The following is a 25,225-nucleotide window of genomic DNA, read 5'->3' as shown; positions in this document are numbered from 1 at the left end:
TAAGTTTTACTAGCATATCATTTAAAAGTTTATGGTAATTTTTACACACTTAATTTTGTAGCTCGAAGTCCTGCAAGAAAGAACTTTGGACTCAGATCAACGCAGCTCTCAATTCTAAATGACAACGACTAGAGTCGATCGGTTCCGAACTAAACAACCTTACTTCGGCTACCGGCAATGTTTCGAATTCTTCGTCTTCAGCCGTGGCTATGGTAGCCGCTTCTGCCAACTCCACGACATCACCAGCACTTTCTTCATCGGCAACTTCTACTTCTTCTGGACCGTCAATACAGCAGCAGCAACAAACACTGGGTATTGCGGCGATCAATCATAACAATAGAACTGTTGTAGATGAAGATAGTGTTATGAAACCTTTAGCATCGTCCTCTGGGGTAACTGCAGCAACAGTTGCAGCTGCTGCCACATTACCGCCTTCAGCGTCTGCGGTCATCTCAGCAGCGGCTGTAGCTGCTGCCGCCACAGGTACACTAGCTAGTATGAAACACCTAGGTCACAGCTCAACAGCCAACCATAGGAACAACAATAGTCTGATGCACTCACAGCATCAGCAATCTCAGCAATCCCAACTACACCATCAGTCAGCTGCTTTGTCCCAGGCGTTGCTCCATGCTCCATCTCAGTCATCGTCAGGGTCCTTGGTTCCGCACCATACACCAGCAATTCCATCGTCCCAGCATCCTCATGCTCCTTCGGCGGGATCGTCTGCTTCTTTCCACCATATGCCACCGGGTGGTATTCCGCCGACAGTGACTCCCGCAGCTACTGGGTCAACATCCAGTGCACCAAACTATCATCATCACCACCATCATCATCACCAGGCAGCGGCTATGTTGACCCTGGCTGTAAGTAATCCTCCGGCGGCACTACCCCATCAGCATCATCAGCAAAATATCAATCTGAACGTGAATCATCATCTGATCTCCGCACCAATCGTGGTGGACTTCTCCAATATGACTGTGAACTGTGTTCAACTAGGCCAGGAGAACCAACAGCATCTTCAACAGCCGCCACCCCACATGGGTGCAGGTCACGGCCCCAGTCCGATGGCTGGTAGTGGCAGTATTCCTCCGGGTACTGCTGGCGGAAGATTAAAGTAAAAATAAAACTCACACTCATCTCATCCAGATTTGTGAAGGGTAAGCAAAAGTAGAAGTGGTTTACGATTTGTTCAGATAACTCGGTTTGAGATTGGATTATAGAGCCATCAATCATGTCGTCTCTGACTCGGAAAATGTTTCGTAAACTGATATGGACATTTTCTTTTTCCTGAGGTTTTTCAAAGTGCAAACACTTGACCAGTGCTTGTGCTTTATTTATTGATTTTTACCGTAATATTTACCTACAAAATACCTGCATTGCTGTTCAGGTTTGCATAGTTTTACAGATGATACGTCCCTTAAATTGGCTATTGATTGTTTCTTGATTGATTGGATCAGTTTACAAACGTTGTCCAAGCAGGCCTACGTAAGCGATTCTCGATGATGGTTGAAAGCTCATTTTCTCATGATCTAATTATTCTTATTAAAGCTAGAACTGTGCGTCAAATGCTTTGCGGGTAAGAACATCAATAGGACATCACTTCTAGAACAAAGGGGCGAACAGCCAAATATAAACAATGACTAATACATGCAAACTAACACTATGAGGGGGAGTTTGCTCTATCACTTTAACACTCTTGGGTCATTCGTGGCTTGTCCGGGGATGAGGTGACTTTGGCGTGAGAGGTATGGATGTTAACCGCTACGCCGGGACCGTGCCCTACGTGGAAGTGTTGTGATTCGTGAGAAATCGACACTTGTTTACGATTGGCTCGTCCGCCCTTTCCCCACGTTGGTCTAGACTTGATCCAATTTTCGCTCCTTTTATTCAAATGCAAACAATTTTCGAAAACAAAATCTTATTGCTTATTGTAAAATTGGGTTTTGATCTAATTTTGTTGTTGAGTTGAGTAAAGGTTTGAATCAAGTGGGCGAATTTTTGGTGTTACTTACTGATGTTAAACCTTCCGGCGTATCTTTATCCGAGTGGCTTACGGATCTTTATATAATATGGCCTTGTTGTGTTTTCTTCCTATTTCAAGTCTTTTTATCCTTTTTGTTCAACCCTGAAAAATCCCCAACCTCATGCTTTAAGTAGACAATGTATTTTAGTTATTCATATTTTAAAACAATTGCAAACAATATGTTATTTTAAATGAATTTTAATTTTGAACACTTTATATTATACACACCCTCATTTTTAACCAACCTAAGTAGAAACATGAAGCTTTCCATTCGACAGATTAATATTTTACATACTTCTAAAAAAGAAATCCAAATTGTAGCCCAAGATCAACATTATACTATCACAAAAGATTGTGTTCAGCCGTTCAAACTTCTTATCTCATCACTATAATTTGCTCTTGTTAAGTAGTAGAAACGGATTTAGATATAGGTAGTAGGTACGCTCACATCCATTTTCCTCATTGACATCTGAAAACATCAAACATCATACACAAATCAGGGTTGAAGTTTTCGATAAGTGTGCGAATATTTCGGCTCTGCACTCAAAGAAGTTACCACGTTGTTTTCGTGTGAAATTTCACTTGCAAGTGCACGCATAACTAACCACAAAATCACATAAAAATGATGTGCCCAATGAACTGTGTATGGAAAATCACATAGAATTCATGTGATCACACAAATACTATGTGTAATTCATATACATATTGGACAAAAGTTACAAGCGTTTCCAATGAAAACAACATGAAAACTTTTTTTCAGTTGCCGATATAGCAAAAAACCACGTGTGAATTATTTTTCGTTTGATCTGTGATTATATTTTCGCTTACAACCTAAGTGAAATGATAACTTTAAGTCGACTTCTACTATTAAATAAAATAGAAATGTACGTAGATAAAGAATCGAAGAACGGCAATTTCTCTTGTAATAGTTAGGACAGAAACCTTTCCGCTAATAATCCGAAAGAATAAATAGAAACTTTTTGGTTTGAGTAAAAAGTAATGTGAAAAATAAAATGAGGGAAAATAATTTTAAAAGTTCTTAGAATGCATCCACATTACGATTAATAATCGTCAAAAGTAACATGATAGTGACATTATAAAAAGAAATAAAGTAGCATGATAAAAAAAACTAGAAACAAACAAAAAATAAGCACACATTTTAATTCTTCATAGATGTGTAACTTTACGTGATTCTGAATGTAGATGTTTTGTAGTGTATGATGCTATTGCGAACAATAGCCAAACCGGTGTAAGGTAGAAGCCAGAAAAAAAGAAAACAGAAAAGGAAAGCAACTATTTTATTTTCTATTTATCTCAGAGGAAAACGATGTTTAACTGTTACATAGAAAGCAGTTACACTATAGAAAACAAGATCTCATTTTGGAAAGGAAATATACAACTACTTGGAATTAGATCAAGAAATGTAAAAAATGCAGTAGATCTAACTAACATTTTGTCTAAAGTAGTAACTAAGCAAAAGGGGTATGTCGAAGCAATACACCGTCGCTCATAGAAGATGCATTGCCTGTAATTCATTTTGCCTATTGTATTAAGATCAGCTCAGTTGAAACTGTTTTTTTATGGAATTAACTGTTTTGCGGCAATTATTTAATAAAACGCTTTGCATTACGTACCCGAATGCCGCTGTAACATTTGCGGAACGAACTACTGGTTATGGGAAACTCTTATGAGTGAAAGTGTACATTTGACATAGGTAAACATATATTGCACTAAAAGTTAGATACATTGATAAATTATGCAGGAAAAATCTTTCCAGAAATAGTATGAAGAAAAAAGTACGTACGGAACAAACTCTATCCATGCATATGTGCAAACTGCACTGAATTCATAATCAACATACCTATTTCAGATGTTTTCGGTTTAAAGAAATTGGATAAAGGTGGCATAGAATACTGTAAATAACGTTACAAGCGAAACTAAAACATGATCACGTGTCTTAAAATTTAGTAGCGTCATAACAAAATGAAAAAAATAAAAATAAAACTAGTAGCGCAGTTTATCGATGTGTCAGGAATGCTAGATTCGTTATTTCAGAATTTTAAAATATTGTTTAGGCAAAGAACAGACATATATTTGAACATTCCAGGAAAAAAACAGTCGAATTTCTATAGATTCCTTTGAATTTTTTTTTCCTAAAAATTGATTTGCTCAACTACGATTATAACTGGACAATTTATCAATCATGTACGCATAAGAAAGAGTTCCAAGAACCAGAATTACAATGATTTAATTTGCAACTATTTGTAGGTATCTACAAGTGAATTGCTGAGATTACGTCCGGATTATAAAATGGCAATGGAAAAAGACATTCGATCGCGCGTATGTTTTCGCCTTTCGTAACTTAACAAAACATCTGAATTGATCCACTTGTGGTGTTTGACTCTTGTTACTAATTGAAATTCCAATCAAAATGCTCGAATCTGCATATTTAGGAAGAGAAGTCAGACAATTTCTGAATGATGTTAATATTGAATAACCTAACAAATTTTGGCCATTTCCCCTGGGGCAACCGGATCATGGCCGAGTGTTTTCAATGTGTTCCTAGGCACACAATATACATATATATTGTTCGATTTTGGCTCAATACAGATTCCTATATGGGTGGAGTGGCAAATATCCTCCCCTAGTTCAGTAACAAAAGTTATTTTCAGAATCTTTAAAAAAAGTTGTTAGATCGCATCATCGACCTACCACTCTATTCATGGCTCCATTGCAAGTAGCCAGCCACTCTGTCTGCGAAAGCTTCGCAGGTCGCCTTCCACCTGGTTTCAGTCGGGTCGTTTTCGAGAAGCATTATCACCAGATATGTAGTCGAGCGCCAGATATGTCTTACGATGTGCCCAGCCCACAGTGGCACTATTTTTGTGGTGTGAAAGAGATGGGAAAAACACTTATTTTCACTGAACAGTTCCGAGTCGTTCAGTTCATTGAACAGAACTTGTTCTTTTGGACAGTTTTTCCAACAATCAATACGAAACTATCGATTTGAAATTGGTTCACTACTTGACTAGCCTATTGGTCCCAAGCAAATCGATTAACGTACCCCATTCTAGTTGACATTCTGGTACTACACTATGTTTGTTTTGATTCTCTATGAAAGTTTGACAGATAAAATGAGGGGTTCGTGGGTCTTTCCCATGTTTCGAGGGGTGCATCGATTAGCTTGGGAACGAAGAGAGTACCAGAGCTGAGCCAAAAAGTTGAGCACGTTTCTTCGGGACCTACTAGTCTTAGAGTTACTTCTATGGTTTTTCCTTTCTTTTAGTAATTTGATGTAAAATTGATCTCAAATGCTTAAACTCAACTAATAAGTTTACTCCAATAATGAGAAACAATTGTGGAACAGTTCTTACTGATTATTTTGGGCGTATTCGCTTAAAACAGTATTTCTTTTTCTGTTTTTAGATGTATAATTCCAGTTCAAATGTGGAAATAATTACTGTTCGAAACAATAAATATATAATCCTTATTTTCACGAATATAGTATCGAAGATTCAGTGCGTCGGGATTAAGTCACGGAGCCGCAGAATAGTCTAAATGTATTCAACAGGACACCTATCCGGATAACTTCGAGATTAGGGCGTAATTGCTTTTGTAAACAAACACGTTAATCGTCGATTTCTCTCGAATCTAAACTCAATCTAAATAAATAAAAACACAAACAGGTAGATGAATGATTCCTCTATCATTTGGTATAATTTGTTCACAAGATTGAGCTTTTATTCGCGAGTGTTTATTTACAAAAGCAACTACGCCACAGAACAGAAGGGGAAGTGCAAACAAATCAGTGAATCAAAAAGTGGTACGTTTTTCTGCTCAACAAGCGATGCGTTGTGGTAGCGTTCCACACCGGCTTTCTATGCGCACTCACGCTATCATAGCATGCTGCCTATCTTAACTGGCGGTAGAAGATGCCTTCTACCGCTAGGTGCGCTAGTGTTCGCCAATGAATAGTGGAGCCACTTCCTGATCCAAAGTACCACTTCTGTTCTGTGACTACGCCCTAATCTCGAAGTTCTTCGGATATGCCAAGTCCTTGAATCGGCGTTACATGTTCGCTTCAATATGGCACAAATATCTACGCAGTACTAGTTCGTAGTTCGCTCTTGCATAAGTACCATGAGAACGAGAGTGAAAAATGTAAAAGTTTCAGCGAACTATGGGAAAGCAACCGTTCGTTATTGCCTTAATTTTCGTACTAGTTCCTTTTCGAACTTAAAATAGTTCTTATACATTTCTCGTTCCTCAGTTCAGTTCATTTCTTTTAAGTTATTTGTCGCCAAATAACTACCGGTCTTTTGAAAAGAAACGGTCGTTTATTCGTTCGCTCAGCAGAACTAGTCCTTTGGAACTATTTTCGAACGGTTTGTCAATACCTAGGTGGACGATGGGTGTTTCTCCCAGCAGCTGGTGTAATTTGCGGTTCGTTCAAAAACACCAAGGTGCGTTGGTCCTCCACGAGCATAGTCTCGTGGCTTTAGTGGACTATCGGTCTAATTTGCTCTTTAACACCATTCGGCAGTAATCTTTATTCGACCGGATCATTCTTCGGAGTCTAAAGGTAGCACGATTCTTTGTCACAATGCGTCTTTGAACTTCTCTGCTGGTGCCATTATTGGCGGTCACCAGTCAGCCCAAATACACGAACTCGGCGATCACCTTGATTTCATCGCCCGTCAATTCGAAATCGTGGTAGGAGTCTAACATTCTCGTCTCTTGAGCCTCTTCTTCCCATGCATTTCGTCATCGATGAATTTTCAGTGGAGAATTTCTATGGATTTCTCAGGAGTATTCAAAGGGGTGAGAAGAAGTTCAAGTGTGATCTAAGGATTGCTTCCAAATTAAGTAGAATTCCAAGCGAACTCGGAGGACCTTCTGTTGCAGGCGAATCCTAACGAGTATTCAGAGGAATATTCCAAGAGAGGAAACCTTCGAGTGAATTTAAGGTGACTTTGAAAGTAGTAAGTGCGAAATTCCAATGCAGCATTCTATGGAAAAAAAATCCTAAGCAATTGCTAATTTCGTGATAATTCTGAGGAGCAGTTCGAGGAATTTCTGGGTGAGCATTGCAAAGGAAATCTATGCATCATTCCTTGGGAGTTTTTGGAATGTTAAAGAGAATTTCAAAGATATTTTGAGGATGATCGAAGTTAAATTGTTAGGTAAAGAGGAGAATTTCCAAGGAGTTAAGTTTAAGTCTTAAGGGACTTCAGACTAGATTTCCAAAGTAATATTGAAGAGATTTTTTAGGAAATTGTGAGAAGTTTAAGCATATTTCTAAAACAGTTTTCTTATAATCATTGTAATATAGTTTTGAGTATAATACCAAGAGAAAACTGAAAATAATTCAATGGAAATGAAATTCTAACGAATATCTCTTCAATAAAGATAGTAGGGATCGAAACACAGAGGCTGCCTTCGAACTTTCGAAGAGCAACGTGATAGCTGGACTGCGCTCGGAAGCGCTCTAGATCTCCGACGACGTTGTTCTATAACTGACTGTGTAGGACGCAGATGGGGTTGTAGCCGACAGAATTGTGGAAGTCGTCTCGTATCATCGGTAGGATCCATCAGCGGTGTTGATTAAGTTGGTGATTTAGCAAGCGTAAATTCGCTCTGTGAAGGTGATGAAGGTTCCATAGGTGTTGTAGCAGATGCAAGACTGACACATGATGATACTGGATTTCTTGGAAGATGCAGGTTCCATTCTCACAGAAAAACAAAACAACATGAGAAAGTAGTTTTTCCACTTGATTGGATGCACCATCGACTGACTAGCGGTACTGTTTGAGGTAGATCGTTTCCAATCCGTTCTAGTACCAGGTTTTCTTGGAATGGACTTTGGTGAATACGTCGAAGACCAAGTATCGGTTGAATGGAGGAACCGAGCGCGATAGAGCTCGCATAAGCAGATGTGTGAAAGTCGATGGAGATGAGTTCAAGGTGGTGGATGAGAAATTTCTTGTAAAAATTTGAAAATTACATTGAAAGCTTGTGAGCGTTTCAAAAGCTCTAGATTTTTTAGACTTGGAAAAATTACAAATGTGGAATATAAAAAAAAAAAAACTGAATTCTTAAAAAAATGTTGAGAACTCATGTTTGGAAAAGTTTTTGATATTCCAGAGTGTAAATATTCTCACGTTTTTTTTTTGCATCCTGAACTTAGAAAAGTGTGGTCTCACAGATTAATAGGTATCCCAGCGAAATTCTCAAGATTCTGCAGCTTTGATTTGTTTTTAGGAATCTGGAACTTTGAAAACTTTTAACCTTTCAGTACTCGCACCAACTTTTGTAACACGAGCACTCACACGTTCTACAAAATACAACAATAAGTTATTTTCACCTTGGAAAACACTACCTATACCGATGAATAGTTCTTTTGCCTTCTTTTTTCAAACCGATTAATTGATCGTCGAAGTATTCAATAGTGTTATACTGGAGAAATGTATCATTAATAACGCTGTTTTTTTTTTTTTTTAATTTGAGAAAGCGATTTCGTAAAAAGTTTCAATATATTTATAATACATTTTCACATGCACCTACCTACTAGAAAGGAGAACTAAACCTTTGTGCATTCTTGTTACTTGGATTTAAACTATAGACGCATGGAATCATTTGAACGGTATTAATCCGATTATTTCACCTTCTTCGACGTTATTTTTGGATAATTTTCCTGCAAATTAATCTACACAAAAAACTCAAATATACCTCTATTAAGTAAAAAGTTGAAAAAGAAAAGCAAAAACCGTAACATTGTTCTCTATACTTACACAGTAACACATAAGGATATGAATATTTCATTTTAGAACACACATTTTTTCAGCATAACTATGAGATAAATCATACACTACACTCAATGTTTCAGTATGGTTTTCCTAAGCTCCAAATTACGAACTTATGGACATGTTTCAACAATTTGACTTACCAGGTTTATCAGTCATGATATTACATCTACCCGAATTTAAGTACGGTCAACTCTACACTACTCGGTATTTTATTAAGTCGATATGATCGAGTTGTAGAATCATAGTGAAAAATGATTCATAAATTTATTTCCTATGGATTTGTTGTTCTATACCTCGATGGTCTCCTCAATATCGTGTTATGAAGAGTTGTCTGTTACTGTATTATCGAAAACTTCTACTTGGAATAATCATACTGAACTTTCATCTCAATTGCTACTACTACATTCATTAAAACAAACCGTTGAAAGAAAATCATTTCACTGGCATATAATTCTTTTTGAAAGTCGTTACTCTTTATTGATGTGGAATTTCAGTTCTGTCTTTTAAAAATAACACGTTCATGTAACACACTCAAACATCCCACACGTACACGGTGGACTAAAATTTGCGACGATATTCACATTTTTTAGTAACATTAAACCTACACCTAGTATTAGTTCTTGGAAATATGATTCACACCGTCAAAGTGTTGTGCGTACGCGCGTATGACTTTGAAGATTCTACTCGCATACACATGGTCGCAGGTCGCACAACCAAGTGACAGCTTATCGGAACTTTGATTTTGATTTTGAACAAACATTCAAAAACGCGAACAATTTACACATACACATATAAAATTTACACTTTTTTAAGAGAATAAAAAATCAGAACATAAGTAGATTAATTGAACCATAAGGAAAAAAAAACATATTTAAAAGTTCTATATACATATATACACAGAAAAAAATAAATTATATATACACACATTACACATACACGTACATCTATATATTGAAAGAAAAGCAACAAAATATTACAATATATATTTGAAGATGTAAGTCTGCAAGTTTTTAACATAACTGTATGAAAAAAATATTGAAAGAAACATGAACTTAACCTTTAACATTAAGACATTATCGAAGAAAAGTAAAGAGCAAAAATTTGCAACTCAAAAGCATAGAAAAACATCCGGCCATCCAGAAAACTGTCTGCATGCGTGATGCGACGTAACCATTCCTTTTCGCCCGGGTTCTCCCCACGCGTAGATATCTCATTGTGTTCATTTGAAGCTTTCGATCCATGCTAACTAGGTAACAACAGAGAAGAAAACCGTAATTATAATATACTAAACAACATAAACCAGTCTCTGCGTGGGGAACCGTATGGTGGCTGGATACGTTACATCTTAGCTTGTCATCAGATGCTTTAAGGTGGTTGAGAAAGAAAAAAAATATTTCAAAAATACAGAAAATGCAAAAAATAACATTACGTTGGAAAGTTATTTCCGAATAGGTAAATTGAGAAAATCCTTTAAAAAAATATTTCTGAATGAATTTAATGAGCTACCTACTGTGCACATAAGTTAAACAAATTTTCGCGATTTAAATATAGGGAAAGGTGTGGCAATCTGGGCCCCCCGTTTAGAAATCAATTTATTGAGCATATTTTATAAAAAATCTCTTGCAGGCTTAATGCTTGTAGCTTACTTGAACTATCCATTTCATTTTAGTCTAAACACTTACTTTTCTCTAGTGCGAATATTTGAAAAAATGTTTGGCTAGCTCAAAATGTCAAAAATGTTATAAGATTTCTTAATCAGAAAACAAGGTTTATCATAGCGTATCGTTAAAATTCCTTCAGCAGCTACATTAACCGAGCAAAGCCGGCATCAAAATTTGATCAAAAGTATATTAAATTATGTTGTTGAAAACATGTTGATATTATTTTGTTTTTCGCGGTTCATTCGACTACACGTTCCGTCATCCATCTGCATTCCACCGTAGCAACACCTCTTGTTCAAAAACACCAAGGTTGTTCCTCCACGAGCATAGTCTCGTGGCCTTAAAGGACTATCGGTCTAATCAGCATTTTGTAGATAGTAAACTTCATGTGGCAGCAATCTTTATTCAACCGGATCATTTTTCGGAGTCTAAAGGTAGCGCGATTCCTTGTCACAATGCGGCTTTGAACTTCTCTGTTGGTACCATTATTGGCGGTCACCAGTCAGCCCAAATACACGAACTCGTCGATCACCTCGATTTCATCGCCCGTCAATTCGAAATCGTGGTGGGGTCTAACATTCTCGTCTCTTGAGCCTCTTCTTCCCATGCATTTCGTCACCGATGAATTTTCAGTGGAGAATTTCTATTAATTTCTCAGGAGTATTCAAAGGGGTGAGAAGAAGTTCAAGTGTAATCTAAGGATTGCTTCCAAATTAAGTAGAATTCCAAGCGAACTCGGAGGACCTTCTGTTGCAGGCGAATCCTAACGAGTATTCAGAGGAATATTCCAAGAGAGGAAACCTTCGAGTGAATTTAAGGTGACTTTGAAGGTAGTAAGTGCAACATTCCAATGCAGCATTCTATTCATAACTGCTTTACAAACTATAATTATATCACCATCTTGTAGGAAAGTGAAACAATGATTTTTTTAAGAAGGCTTAAACTTGAACAATTTAAATCCAGGTAAAAGTGCTTTGCGTTGCGTTGCGTTTGTAACGGAGTAATTCGTAGATTCAGGGCTGGTAGCAGGTTACTTTTTAGTGACTTGGTCACTATTTTCAAGTCAGTCACTAAAAAGTCACTTTTTTCAACAAAAAGTCACTAAAGTCACTTTTTTACGACCAATGTTGAGAGAAAATAATATGACTTTAAAAACTCATAGTAAAGTCTGACAAGAAGAGTTGTGAACATATGGAAACGTTGACTGTTTACGGAATCTACTATTTTGATTTTTTTTTATCTTGAAATTGGCATAAATTTTCAGAGATTTTGAAAAAGTTCTACACCCAATATTCTGGCTATTTTACATTGAGATTTTTTTGCTCTATTATAGAGATCTTGAAAGTTTTCCAAGCCTACATTGCAAAAAAAAAGTTACGTAAAATTCACCTGAAAAGGCACGTAGATATATTCCATCACACTTTTCAGGTGAATAATACGTATTTTAGGGGAGAGATTACATTTGAGTGATTCACATAGAAATCAATTGATTTTCACGTAAATTTTATCGAACTTTTCGATGATCTTCAAATTGGCATCACTTAAAAGTTGCGGGAATTAGCAAGTAAATGTTACTGGATTTAGTAATAATGATCAAGTGAGTTGGACTATAGATATATATTTCGATTTATTTGAGTTATTAAATGATTGCATTCTAGGAAAAAATACTAATTTACATGATCTCGAAGTTGAAGTACATTAACCGTTTAGTAGCACTCTTATAGTTCGTCAATTGATGATTCTTAGCACCTCGAACAATCCATTCCCGTATTCTGCAATTTCATTTTTAATTTATAAATGAGTGTTAATTTATAAAAATTATAAAGCTTACGCTTGAAAACATGAAGAATTCTGGTAATTCCAACTCGTCCAACAACGACGAAAGCGCACTTTCTTCTATCGTCATTTTTGAATTACGAATACAACAAGAAATTCAAGATAGAGCTGGAATTAGGGAGTAACAGCTTTTGTAAACAATGACTTCTTTCGATGATGTCTTGAACGTCAAGACTCGCGCAAATTAATCAAGACTTCCCCTACCCGACGGTAATGTTGGTTTGCGTGGGTGTGCCTTGAATTCCTAGAAATCATCGAGATAAGTCATTGTTTACAAAAGCTGTTACGCCCCTACTCCAGCTCTATCTAGAATTGTTCATACCATGAAATCACGAAAAGCTTACTTGAATTTTACTTAACCTTCACCAGCATGACATGTGGACTGGTCCAGTGAACCAACTGGAATTCATTATCATGCGCGGCACGTGAACCTTATTGAATTCCTATTTTGAAGAGGCTACCTGAATTTTCTGGTAAAAATTACCTTTCCCGTTGGTTCAATGTAAAAAAATGGTCTAAGAAGATTTTCAAGCTCTCGACATTTGTTCAAAAGCCCGACATTTATATAATCTTTAACCCCCGGTAGCTTTAGTATTTGTCAAAACATCGAGAAAATAAATTATGTCACAGGTTCGTCAGTTCCTTTTTAAATCCATTAAATTGTATTGTATTTTGTCCATACTAATATTCCGGTAATACTAAAACAAAAATTCCAAGTACAGGGCTTAGAAAAAAAAAAATAAAAAAAATGTATTCCTAAAGCTCTATTTTTTTACGATTGAGGTTTTAAGTCCCAGACGCATTCATTTTGTTTTATGTCCGTGATCACTCCATCTGGACCATAATAATGAGATTTTTTCTTAAACTGTGTTCTAGAAAAGTTGCCTAGATCCCAGAGTTATGATTCTTTTCTATGTTTGAGGTGTTACAGAAGATTCTATTCTTGGGAGGTTACAAAGAAGAGAAGGATATTTTATTAATATACTCATGGCTAACTTTGATCTATATACATTTAATTCTGTTAATGTTGTTAAATGCATCGCTTCATATATATCCTAGATCTTCAAAAACTGCTGTCCTAAAATTGTAAATTGTGCCTCAATTTCGCGATCTAATCAGGCCTATTCTGCGCGGCGTGTGAGGTGAGGTGACACGCTCTCACTTGTGAAGTGACAATTGTCACCTCGGGTGAGGTGACTCTCCGTGCAAATCAAATGGAGAGTCACCTCACCCGAGGTGACAATTGTCACTTCACCATCACTTCACTGTCACTTCACCTCACACGCCGCGCAGAATAGCCCTGAATAACAAATTCGTGATCTGCAGAGTGAGGAAGTGGAGGTTAGAATTGGACCGTTGTCACTTTTTAATTGTTTAAAGGGCACTATTTGGTAACTATTTTCGTAATTTTAGTCACTAAAGCCAATACTATTACATCACATGCCCACTACCAGCCCTGTAGATTGCATACTGAAAACTGTGATTTATATAGGGTCGGGTGGGGCAAGAGTGCCACCTTAACAATTGTATGTTCTATATATGCCAAATAGTGGATATTTATAGGAGTTTCTACACCGTATTGCAACTTCATATTATTGCCTTCATACATCAGCAATGTAATGCAAATAATATTTCGTCAAAAGTTGTTTACGATTTTTTCAAAATATCATCTCAAATCATCTCAATTTTTTTGAAACTGCAATGGGGCAAGAGTGCCAACCGCTATGGGGCAAAAGGGCCATGCGTCTTAAATTGAATGAAATCGATTAATGCTTGTTTATAAACATAGCCTTTTGATTATTAATCATGCTAGCAACAGCTGTTATTGTTTACCCAATTTAACTATTGAATTTTACAATATTATTCAATACATAACAAATGAACTATGTTTACCAATGAAATCAAATGAAAACTATTGTTGTTGATGGTAGCTGGTTTTGTCAAATTTGGTCAAAAAAAAAGCTTACCGAAGACTTAAATGGGCAATTAAGCAATTTCTTTTACATTTTTGTACAATTTTATTCATAAATATAGGGGTGGCACTCCTGCCCCGTGTGAGGTTAATTCTTGAGAAAATTATTTTTCACTAATTATAGGGAATATTTATATATTCTTTGCTATTGGTGTTTCAATTATTCATTATTAGTGATGCCTCAATGCAGGAATTGTAGAAAACAATATTTGGAAATTCCAAAATCCTTATTTTATGATGTCTAATTATTATAAGTAATTTTGTAATACTTCATTTTAGACAGAACTTTCTATAATGCTGCATAGGTACACCATTCATAGTTTCATGGGTGAATTAGCATTGAAAACATGTTTATTTTCAAAACTATAGGAGGTGGCACTCTTGCCACACCCGACCCTACTTTACTTCCTTTGCAATTGTCTGCATAGCTAAGTCCAATTTGGTCCGTCTCACCAGGTTTTGAACTTAGGAAAATTAGCTTTTTATTAAAATCCAAATATGATTTTGGATCATTTGAGTTTCGACGAATTCCGGATATTTTTAATATTCTAAACCAGAAAGATTGGCAAAGTTTCGTACTCATGAATTTTTTGATAATTTTGAATTTCGTTTCATTTAAGACTCCAGTCTGAAAACAAAAACCAACGTTGCGAGTCATTTGAAATTTATCGGATCTTGGACTTGGAAACAGCTTAATTAAGTTTTTGCAATATGGAAAAAGGCCTAGAGTAAAATGAAATTTCAAGACAAGGTCCCAGATTTAAAAAATTAAATCACGGGCTTTGAAATATTAATAAGATTTATGACATAGCAACTTCTCGAACTTGGAGCAATTTCAAAGATTTTCGAACAAATAAAACATTTCAATATCTCAAATTAAGAAGAATCACAGAAAAACAGACATAACACTCACAATAACAGTTTATACAGTTCGTTTTCAGGTCAATTTAGTAGATGGTCAGCTCTTGGAATAAGGAGGCAGCTCAACAAACTTTTTTGTTGGATAATAGCTGAATAAGCCAAAAAACCCCAAAAAGTGTTTTTGTATGGAAAATACAGTTCAAACGAAAACAAGAATATGGGTGAATATTCTCCTTTCAATGTTTCTTGGGAAGGTATCCCACATACTAATCTGAAAACACAGAATTTTTTTTATTGGTGATGATGATCATGGTCCCACCTCGGGTCCCACCGCTTACCCCTACAAAGATTTGAGCTGGACGATTTATCTTTAAGATGATTAAGTAAACCATTTAACCAGATTAGCAAACAAATACGATCTGGTTACAGTTACAGATCCCAAGTAACACTGCAAGTTTTATCGAGGTTTTGAAGTATTCTACAAGTCTAAATCATGGTCTACAGAACCCTAATAAAATCTAAATTGTTACTTAGGATTCAAATTCCCTCAACACTTTTCAGTTGCTTCACAGCTATGTAAATGTGGGCTTAGGCGTTCATCTCTTTGTTCACCCTTTTGTCCACCTCAAATATTCACAAACATTCCCAGCGATCAAGAGTTTATGAATAATCAACAAAGCATTATACAATAAGGTCTTTTTTTTACACGGGGGATGTTTACCGTGTAAAAAAAAAACCTACGAGATTTTGATTTTCACATGCTTAAACTGCCCATAATCGCAAGTCAGTCCAATCTGTAAAAAAAACTGGAAATGAGAAAACGGTGTTCAAAGATTTTACAAGTTTACAGATTTGACACTTATTTTGGAGGGATAAATTTAAAAATAAACGTACAATGTGATAGAATGCATCTATGTTTGCACACTAAGATTTTTTTTACAGGAGTCAGTATTTTTTTACTGGGTTTTTGAATTGCTGAAAAAGTCGGTAAAAATTCAAATGACCGTTGTCCGTAAGGAATCAATGAAAACGACCAACTTTATTTTCTATCATTAAATGGGGTTACCAGAACTAAGTACACACTAACTTGAAAGTACTCATTAATGAGTAAAAAAAGACCCATTTTGAAGAAAAGTGGCTTAACTCATTAATGATTAAACAATTTTACCCATTAATGAGTATCTGTTACCCATTAATGATTAACAATTACTCATTAATGGGTAACAGATACTCATTAATGGGTAAAAAATTTACTCATTTAATGAGTTAAGTCACTTTTCTTCAAAATGGGTATTTTTCAACCATTAATGGGTACTTTCAAGTTAGCGTGTATGTACAAGTTCAGAACAAATTTTTTCATTAATAAATTTTCCACAGATTTTTTAACTTTTACCGAACAGTTCCGCAATTCAAAAACTCAGTAAAACCGTACTGACTCGATTAGTGTGTACCAAAAAATATTGGGAAAATATCGTGAAATTTTTATTTCATGGCCAAAATCTGAGTAGGACTGACTTGCGATTACATTTAACGTCAATGAGAAAATTAACCGCAAGTCAGTCACAATTCCATGACGATGCTGCATTAGTTTAGCACAGTATTCAATAGTAGAAAAATATCATGGACCCATAGAACGTTATTAAATGTTTCTGGATTTGTTCCGCTGGTTCCAGAGCAATGGCCGGAACATATTCCGGTGAGTATGGGTCTTCATCAGACCAGAGCTTTTCGTAACGTGTCAAACACACCATGCGATAAATCAATTCACATGAGAATTCAAAAATAAGATCAATAAGAGTCATGATGAGTGACCAGCACCATGTTGGCCACACCCGGACACGTTCCGGGTATCCCCGGGGAAGTAGTAAATCATTTTAGATCAAAATCCATCAAGCGATACATCAAATCACATGAGAATTCAAAGCCATATCCATTGGCGGTCAAACTGAGTATCGTATGAACTATATTGGCCACATCCGGACATGTTCCAGATATCCTAGGGGAAGTGGATAAAATCTGTCTTGAGACAAATCTCATGATGCGATGTGTTGTCCAACATTTTTTTTTCTAATGATACTGACTTGCGGTTGCTTTTCGTAGTGGGACAATTTGACTCGGTATTGTTTTCCATTTTTCTTGAACAAAGCACCTTTTTTTCAATAGCACATCTCAAAAAACATAGAAAGATAAACTGAATAATGATGCTAACTCAAAATTGATAAAAATGCAGATGGGACTGATTTGCGATTACCGGCAGTAAATGTTTTAAAAAAAATCGGATTTTGATGCCATTTGTAATTATAGTATGCAATGGTCCATATAGACAAAAATTTCTGTATTTACACCAAAAATTGTGATTTTTTTTAAAGTATGCCATTCGATTACCTATAGCTTGAAACGGATAATGTGATTGGAATCAAGTCGGTTGTATCGTTGTCGAGAAATCGTTAAAAACGTACCGTGTTAATCGCGAAAAACAGTGTAAAAAAAAAACCGTGTAAAAAAAGACTGCAGTGTAATACACTAGCAACCTCGAAATCTGATGCTATCGTTATTTTCAGCAACGTCAGTGTAGTATTACGCTGTACGATGTACACATAATTTGACAACAAATCATTTTAATGAGTGTAACATTGTATCCACTTATCCAGTATTTTACGATCGCTTATGGCTGCCACAAACTGGCGTAACATCATTGCGGAAAATTGACATTGCCCATCTCCGGGTATTTTCTTAACGATCATCAATCCATTGTCGTATTGCATGTGCTTCATTTTACTGCTCTCCTTTTCATTATATAAAATTCCCCAGAATTCCATTCCCCCAGAATGCACCATTCCAGGGTGGCAAGTTAACCAGGCAAATGCCGGGATTTTTTTTTACCAGGAAAAACCGGGAAAAAAAAACCAGGAAAAAAAATAATTTACAGATGTATGTCGGTTTGCTAAGATTTTTCATGACATCTGCCGCTGCAGTTGAACTATTCCTGAAAATTTTTCAAAGCGATGAACCTATGGTGCTTTTTCTTTTCACCGAATTAACAAATCTAATTAAACCAGTTATGGATAAATCGATCAAACCGGCGCTTTTGAAAGCGAATCTCAAATCGCTCATAAGTGTCGAACTTTCTGATGATTCTTTCTTGCCGGCTGCCAAGATTGAGCTGGGATTTGCTGTGAATGCTGCGGTTGAAAGTCCTGTGGGGAAAACATAGTGTCGGGGAAAACATAGTGTCGGAGAAAACCCTCCTAATTTTCCGACAGAAGTAAGGATTTTTACGTAGCAATCCTTAGTACAATGCAAGACCGATCACCATTGTCATACCCTATGACCAGATATGTTTCTTGTCTCGATCCTGTTGTTATAAAGGGTGATACGGTCAAAATTTGGTCAAGGGAAAACGCGTGTAAATCGGTGAAATCGTTTATTTAAAAAATCAAATTAAATTTCTTTTTCAAGTTCAATTAGTATAAAACTCAGGAAAAATATTCAGTTAGGCTTCCGCTTTTCCAAATCCGAATTGCCGGGCCTTACGCTTGACCCCTGCCATCAGATTTTGTACAGCCACCTTGTCCACCTTCTTCGCCGCAGAAAGCCAGTTTGCCTTGAACTGCTGCTCGCCCTTAGCAGTTTTTTTGGTCTTCTTTAGGTTCCGCTTGACAATAGCCCAGTATTTCTCAATTGGGCGGAGCTCTGGCGTGTTGGGAGGGTTCTTGTCCTTGGGAACCACCTGCACGTTGTTGGCGGCGTACCACTCCATGGCCTTTTTACCGTAATGGCAAGATGCCAAATCCGGCCAAAACAGTACGGAACAACCGTGTTTCTTCAGGAAAGGCAGCAGACGTTTATTCAAACACTCTTTCACGTAAATTTCTTGGTTGACAGTCCCGGAAGCTATGAAAATGCTGCTTTTCAAGCCACAGGTACAGATGGCTTGCCAAACCAGATATTTCTTTGCGAACTTTGACAGTTTCATGTGCTTGAAAACATCTGCTACCTTTCCCCTTCCTTTTGCCGTATAAAACTCCTGTCCCGGAAGCTGCTTGTAGTCGGCTTTGACGTAGGTTTCGTCGTCCATTACCACGCAGTCAAACTTCGTCAGCATCGTCGTGTACAGCCTCCGGGATCGCGCTTTGGCCGTCGTATTTTGTTTATCATCGCGATTTGGAGTCACTACCTTCTTGTAAGTCGATAGTCCGGTTCGTTTTTTGGCTCGATGCACGGTTGTAGACGATACACCCAGCTTATTTGCGGCATCTCGGAGAGAGAGGCTAGGGTTTCGCTTGAAACTACCGGCAACTCTCTTTGTCGTCTCAGCGGCTTCCGGTTTTCGATTTCCCCCCGATCCAGACTTCCTGGCTGTCGACAAACGTTCCCCAAACACTTTAATTACATTTGTAACGGTTGATTTGGCAACTTTTAGCGATTTTGCCAACTTTGCGTGCGAGTAGCTCGGATTTTCGCGATGCGCGAGCAAAATTTTGATACGCTGCTCTTCTTGCTTGAACGGCATTTTGACAACTGAAGAGTGAATTCCAAAATCAAAATAGGAGCAACATTCTACACACACACACCTTCAAAATGAGGGGTGTTCAGGTTTTTTAAATGCAAAATTGAAAGAAATACGTCAAGTTGATATTGACCAAATTTTGACCGTATCACCCTTTATAGAATTCTTCTGAAACAGCTAAAAACAGTTGAATTTTTGTCTTGAACAACTAGTGGAGAAGGATAATATTAATGGTACGGTAGCGGACAAAATTAAGGTGGAATATAATGAGTTGTGTGATGCTCTTAATTTTAAGGAAATTTTGAAAAATTATCGCTGAAGTGAGGAACGTTGGGACAGATTGTGGATGAGGATTATGAATGTTGCTGGCAAAGATTTTCCAAACCTTATAAGTTTCGTCTAGAAAATTCTTATATTGTCGCATGGAAATGCCACGCTGGAACCGGGATTTTTTCGTTAATCAACTAGGCAGAAGAAAGTCTTGTGGCTCAGCGCATTGTTCATAATGCAATATTGAAAGCTGGAGGCGTGACGCAATTACGAAAAGTCTTGTGCAATATGCCAAGAACTCCTACGATCGGTACAAGGAAGCTATCAACAGGAAGAAACAGGAGACTATCGATAGGGACAGCGATGCTGAAAGGAAACGAAAAGTTGCTCAAAATGTTAAAAGCAAAAATACTCGCAACTGCTAAAAAAGAGGCATCATTACTCGACGAGCAGATGAAACATCTTAACCCTTAAATGCGCAATATTGTTTTAAAACAACATTGCTAAACATGATAAAACTTTTTTAATAGCTAAAACCTCGAAAAATCGATCTACGTAGTTTATGAACAGCCCCTTATTATTTATTTTTTATATATTAAAAGAAGGGAGTATTCTCTTCTTTATCATACATCAAAAGAATTAATTATTTTCTCTTTTATATATTCGAAGAAATGAATATTCCCTCTTTATCGTTTATCCAAAGAATTAATTATTTCCTTTTGTTATATTTTCAAAGAAGGGAAACCCCCTTTATCTATTAAGGTCTCCTAAAACCCATTGACCCATTAAAAAGTTTTTCTCTTCTTTTTATTTACGCGAAAGAAGATTCCAGGAGTGACTATAATAAACAAAAATAGTCAATCTAATACATGGCATACTTTTTTGGGGAATGTTATAGAATCCTCCTTTTACTTTTACTTTGTCGACTCCATGCTACCGGAAAAGATATAGATAGGGGAAATGTCTCTAATGTTGGCCTATGGATCTAAGATTGGGCCCATCGCTAAAAATCTGTTATTTATCAATTTTATCTAGATGAACGCGTCATTGGGACGGTACAAAGGGATATTTTGGTCGCTATTGAAAATTTAGTCGATTGCTGAATTTATGTATGGGCCCAAATTAGCGAGGGGGTGACACATCTAAATCTCAAGTTTAGATGCTTAACAAATCTCCAACTAGCGAATCAATATTCGAAAAATCTTCTTTCATTTCTCGCATCTACTTGCATCGCGCATCATCTTTTTGCAGGAAATCTTCAGAATCATCGTCAATCTTCTTTCTATCTACTCAGCGTGCACGCAGCTAGCCACAGCAAAACACAATCTTTCCTGCATCGTAGATAGAGTCGTCCCCCTCGCAAATTAGGAGCATATAGGCCGACATTACATCCATTTCCCCTATATACATTATTAGCAATGATGTGATATAACCACTACGGGATGGCCGTCCAGAATGGTTCAACGGTTGTGAAATGAGGGAACATTTAAATATAACACGATTTAAAGTATTTCAATGCAACATTCAATTTTTTTATTAACAATTGACACATTTTTTAATATCTTATCCTAACTAATTTCTGGAGGCATTTCGACAGTGAGCATGCATAAGGGCCTATACGCGATGATCGATTCTCTTCGTCGATTTTCTCTTTTGTTAATAACTCGTTAGATTTAACGTTTCTCGGTGCGTTTGCTGTTGCTTTTGATAGCCAATACAACCTGTTACTACTCTGCATTGAACAAATGTTAGAAAATTGTTTCGCTTAGCTGTTGCAATGCAAAGAGAAAATCGATGAAGAGAATCGATCATCGCGTATTCGCCCTTATGCATGCTCACTGTCGATTTACTTGTGTTTTATACAATTAATATCAATGTTTCGTCATATCGTATCTTGAAGTAATCGTCGTAAGCGCTCTATGGAACTACATGTGGTTAAATATGAAAAGCACATTTTAAAGTGAATTGCACATAGCAATGTCCAGTGTCACCACTTACTCACACATGAAATCTGCCTCGACCAACCTGGCAGAACGTGCCCTAACCCTTACTGAGCTAAAGGGCAGGGTGAGAGAAAAACGATCCCGGATTTGTGCAAATTTCTAATGTTCGTAAGCATTCAAATGTTAAAAAAATTTGAACCCACCAAGAACCCGAGTTTGATGAACTTTTTTAGATCTAGAAGTTGAATTATCAAATCATTAAAAAAAATACAAACATGACTGTAGATTTTAAATATTTACCATTTGGTTTAGAGTTATTTAAATCTCTTTGATTATCAAATATTTAATTCAATTCGCCGAATAGGATCTGTTCTGGGTTGTAATGTTTATTCCCATATCTAATATCAAATTTTAAAGAATATTACAAACATCACTCCGCGCAGCATGGCCTTAAAACTTTTCAGCTAATATTTCAAACTTATTAATCTAGACAATTTCAATGGGTTTCTATAAGTGGAGTGTCTATAACTGCAGTATGGGACTTTTTCTAGAAAAATTTCTGAGCATGGTTAAATGTTAATTTTAACGAAATATGGACCTTTTCTGATTTTTTTTATATACAATTTAATAAATAGAAAAGAATATGGTAGGTATAGGTGCTGGGTTATTTTTTTACGGAACACCCATACCAATATTTTTCCTGGATTCGCTTCCTAACCCGATATTTTTGAAAAAATGTTTAAACTGCCCATGTATCGCGCAAAGAATCCAAATGCGTTTTGTCAGATTCGCCTTACAACGGCTTCCATGGACCAATCCCGATAACCTACTGCGCTTATTGGACTGCAAACACTAGCGAGCCGTTGAATCCTCCTGCAGAGATTGTTTGTTTTTGACATGATTAGTAATCCCTCATGGAACAAGGTCGATAGGAATAGCAAATCATCCCTTTGGTTTGTTTTTTCCGTCGATCTTGTTTTCCGTGATGAGCACCAATGCTACCGACGTGCCAGGAAGGCAGCTCCCACACCTGGACCCTAGCTATCGATCATCAACGGCGTTACTTCCCTTCCGAAGGAAGGCGTGATCAGAGATGTTATGCCTCAGAACATCCCGGCGGCGCCGACTGGGATTGAACCCAGGCCTTCTGGGGTGAGAGGTAATCACGCTTACCACTACACCACCGGCGCCGTTAGCAAATCATCTATCTTCTTTATTTTCCCATCTTTTAACTAGTATCACTATTACTATTATTGATGTATGATGTATCCGCTGTATTCAATAACTCCTTACTCATTTGACCCCTGCGGTTATCATTCTATGATTTCAAATCTATATCTCTACCCTGGAGCAGTATAGACAGTGATTTTTCACTAGAGACCTGATCCTATGACCCCTTCTGTGGTTGAAATTGAAAAGCTAATACGCCCTTTTCAATAGTTGGTCGAGAATAAAGCGATTAACGTACACTCAAAAAATTTATCACATAGGGTTACGGTATGTAATGTGGGTCTAGTCCTTTCATTCGGCCTATCACGCAAATAAATAATTAATTAAGGAATATTACACAAAAAATAAGGAAAATATTGATCACTGATGATTGATAAATGTGTACCACACACAAATCAATTTATATCACAACATTTCAATACATTTTCAGCTCTCGTAAGTAATAAAACTGGTTGAGAATATCACTCTGTTCGGAGTTTTTAGCCGCCATGACTTCTAAGGTTAAGATGGGAAGGTTGCACTGACGATCATCAAATGGCCTGATTATGGCATTTATTGAATGGAATTACCTGATAATACACACTAGACGTAAAACTCACAGTTACTGTTTGAATATTTTATGTTTATTTTAATTGTTTAACAACGTTTTCACAAGTAAATCATGGACCCAACTTTAGGGACACATTTCTTTTCTATGTTCCTAACTTTGGCCCATGAAATTCATTTGACAGCATATAGCAATAAGAGTAACGTCAACAATGTGGTTTGCATTTGGATGATAAGGAACGAACAGGAAGGGAGATTTTTTCTGCCAAATCTGTATAATGAACATCACAATGTTTTGATTTAGATATTCTGCGGTCGAAAGACGATAAGCGAAATTTTTAATTTTTAATTTTTAACTTGAGTGATTTAATGTAGTTTTCGTAAAATTTTCTCTAAGAAATGTTTTGAGGAATGAAGAGTATTAAGTTAACAGTGATAGTGATAAAAAAAAATACATAAGAAAACGTTACCAAGAGCGTTTTTTTTTGAGAATCAAACAGGATAGGACGAAGTTGCATCCATAAATAGACCCAATTTGGGGACAATAGACCGATATTACATACATTTCGCTGGTGAGTTTTTGTCTTAAAAAAAGTAAGTTTTTCAACTTTTTGCGGTTCCTGATAGCAAACGACATGATAAGCATATCTAAGCATACCATTTAGCAGTAGAATATCGTTTGCAGGTAAATTAATTGATGAGTTATGATTAAAAACGTAATCTATGGCTGCATATTAGACCGAGGTTAGGGACGTATACCCTATCTAATGGATGAAAACCATGTGAATTTCACATAACTTTTATGTGATCACATAGCTTTTACTTGATCACATAGCTAAAAATCCCACCACAAAATCACATGGATATTATTAGGCCGATGAAATTCATATGAAAAATTATATAAAATTAACGTGATCGCATAAATGTTATGTGAAATTCAGATGAATTCCATTAATTTTGTTTATGGATGAAAATCATTTGCGTTTCCAATGGAAGCTACATGAAAACTTTTTTCGGTGTAGGAATGCCAAATGATGATTGATTATTCTACTCTGTTTAATATAATTACAAATTATACACCCATATTCTCGTTGACGTTCGAAAAACAAATTTTATTGTAAAGGGTGTATTCGATAAAAATGGTAAACACTTAAACCTGTAACTATTCTATCAAATTACTTGGAAACAATTGATAAGCATGCTTTTTTATGCGATTACATTTAGGTAATTCATAATTTTCGGTTATGAAGTCACGACTAACAATCGGACAGATGTATGTCTTGCTAACTGTAGAATTGAAGTCTCAATTTGTCGATTCATCAGTCTTTTGCTTGAAATATATGTGGGTAAATTTCTTATGACAACTTTTGTATATTTATCTAGTTATCTAGCCGCCATGTACCTATTTCTACTTCGTAAATTTGCACGCTTCTTGTTTGTCCTGGGTATAACGAAGTTTGCTCTCCATGCGAATATCACATAACATATGACTTCTGTAGTCACCGATAAGAATTTATGCACGAAAACGCTCTTTGTGATCAGGTCAGCAAGTCCACTTTCTTCCATT

General features: G+C 36.5%; 2 protein-coding genes across 2 annotated transcripts in view; both read left to right on the top strand.

Moving 5' to 3' along the window:
- The window catches only part of Dora (Dorado), a 33,109-nt gene extending 28,369 nt beyond the window's left edge, over nt 1-4,740 (top strand). Inside the window, exon 5 of the mRNA XM_065233022.1 lies at nt 62-4,740. Within this exon, the coding sequence (XP_065089094.1) occupies nt 62-122 (61 nt within the window). The 3' untranslated portion in view covers nt 123-4,740. The remainder of the gene's footprint in view (nt 1-61) is intronic.
- On the top strand, nt 210-1,118 carry LOC135710445 (pair-rule protein odd-paired-like). The gene has a single exon (XM_065233017.1). It carries the CDS (start codon nt 210-212, stop codon nt 1,116-1,118), a length of 909 nt encoding a protein of 302 aa, XP_065089089.1.
- Nucleotides 4,741-25,225: the final 20,485 nt, after the last annotated feature.

Source organism: Ochlerotatus camptorhynchus, unplaced genomic scaffold, assembly GCF_037179485.1.
Source record: "Ochlerotatus camptorhynchus isolate MF236.1 unplaced genomic scaffold, CSIRO-AGI_Acam_v1.1 ptg000383l, whole genome shotgun sequence".
Classification (NCBI taxonomy): Eukaryota; Metazoa; Arthropoda; class Insecta; order Diptera; family Culicidae; genus Ochlerotatus; species Ochlerotatus camptorhynchus.
This window is presented reverse-complemented; position numbering and strand designations above follow the sequence as displayed.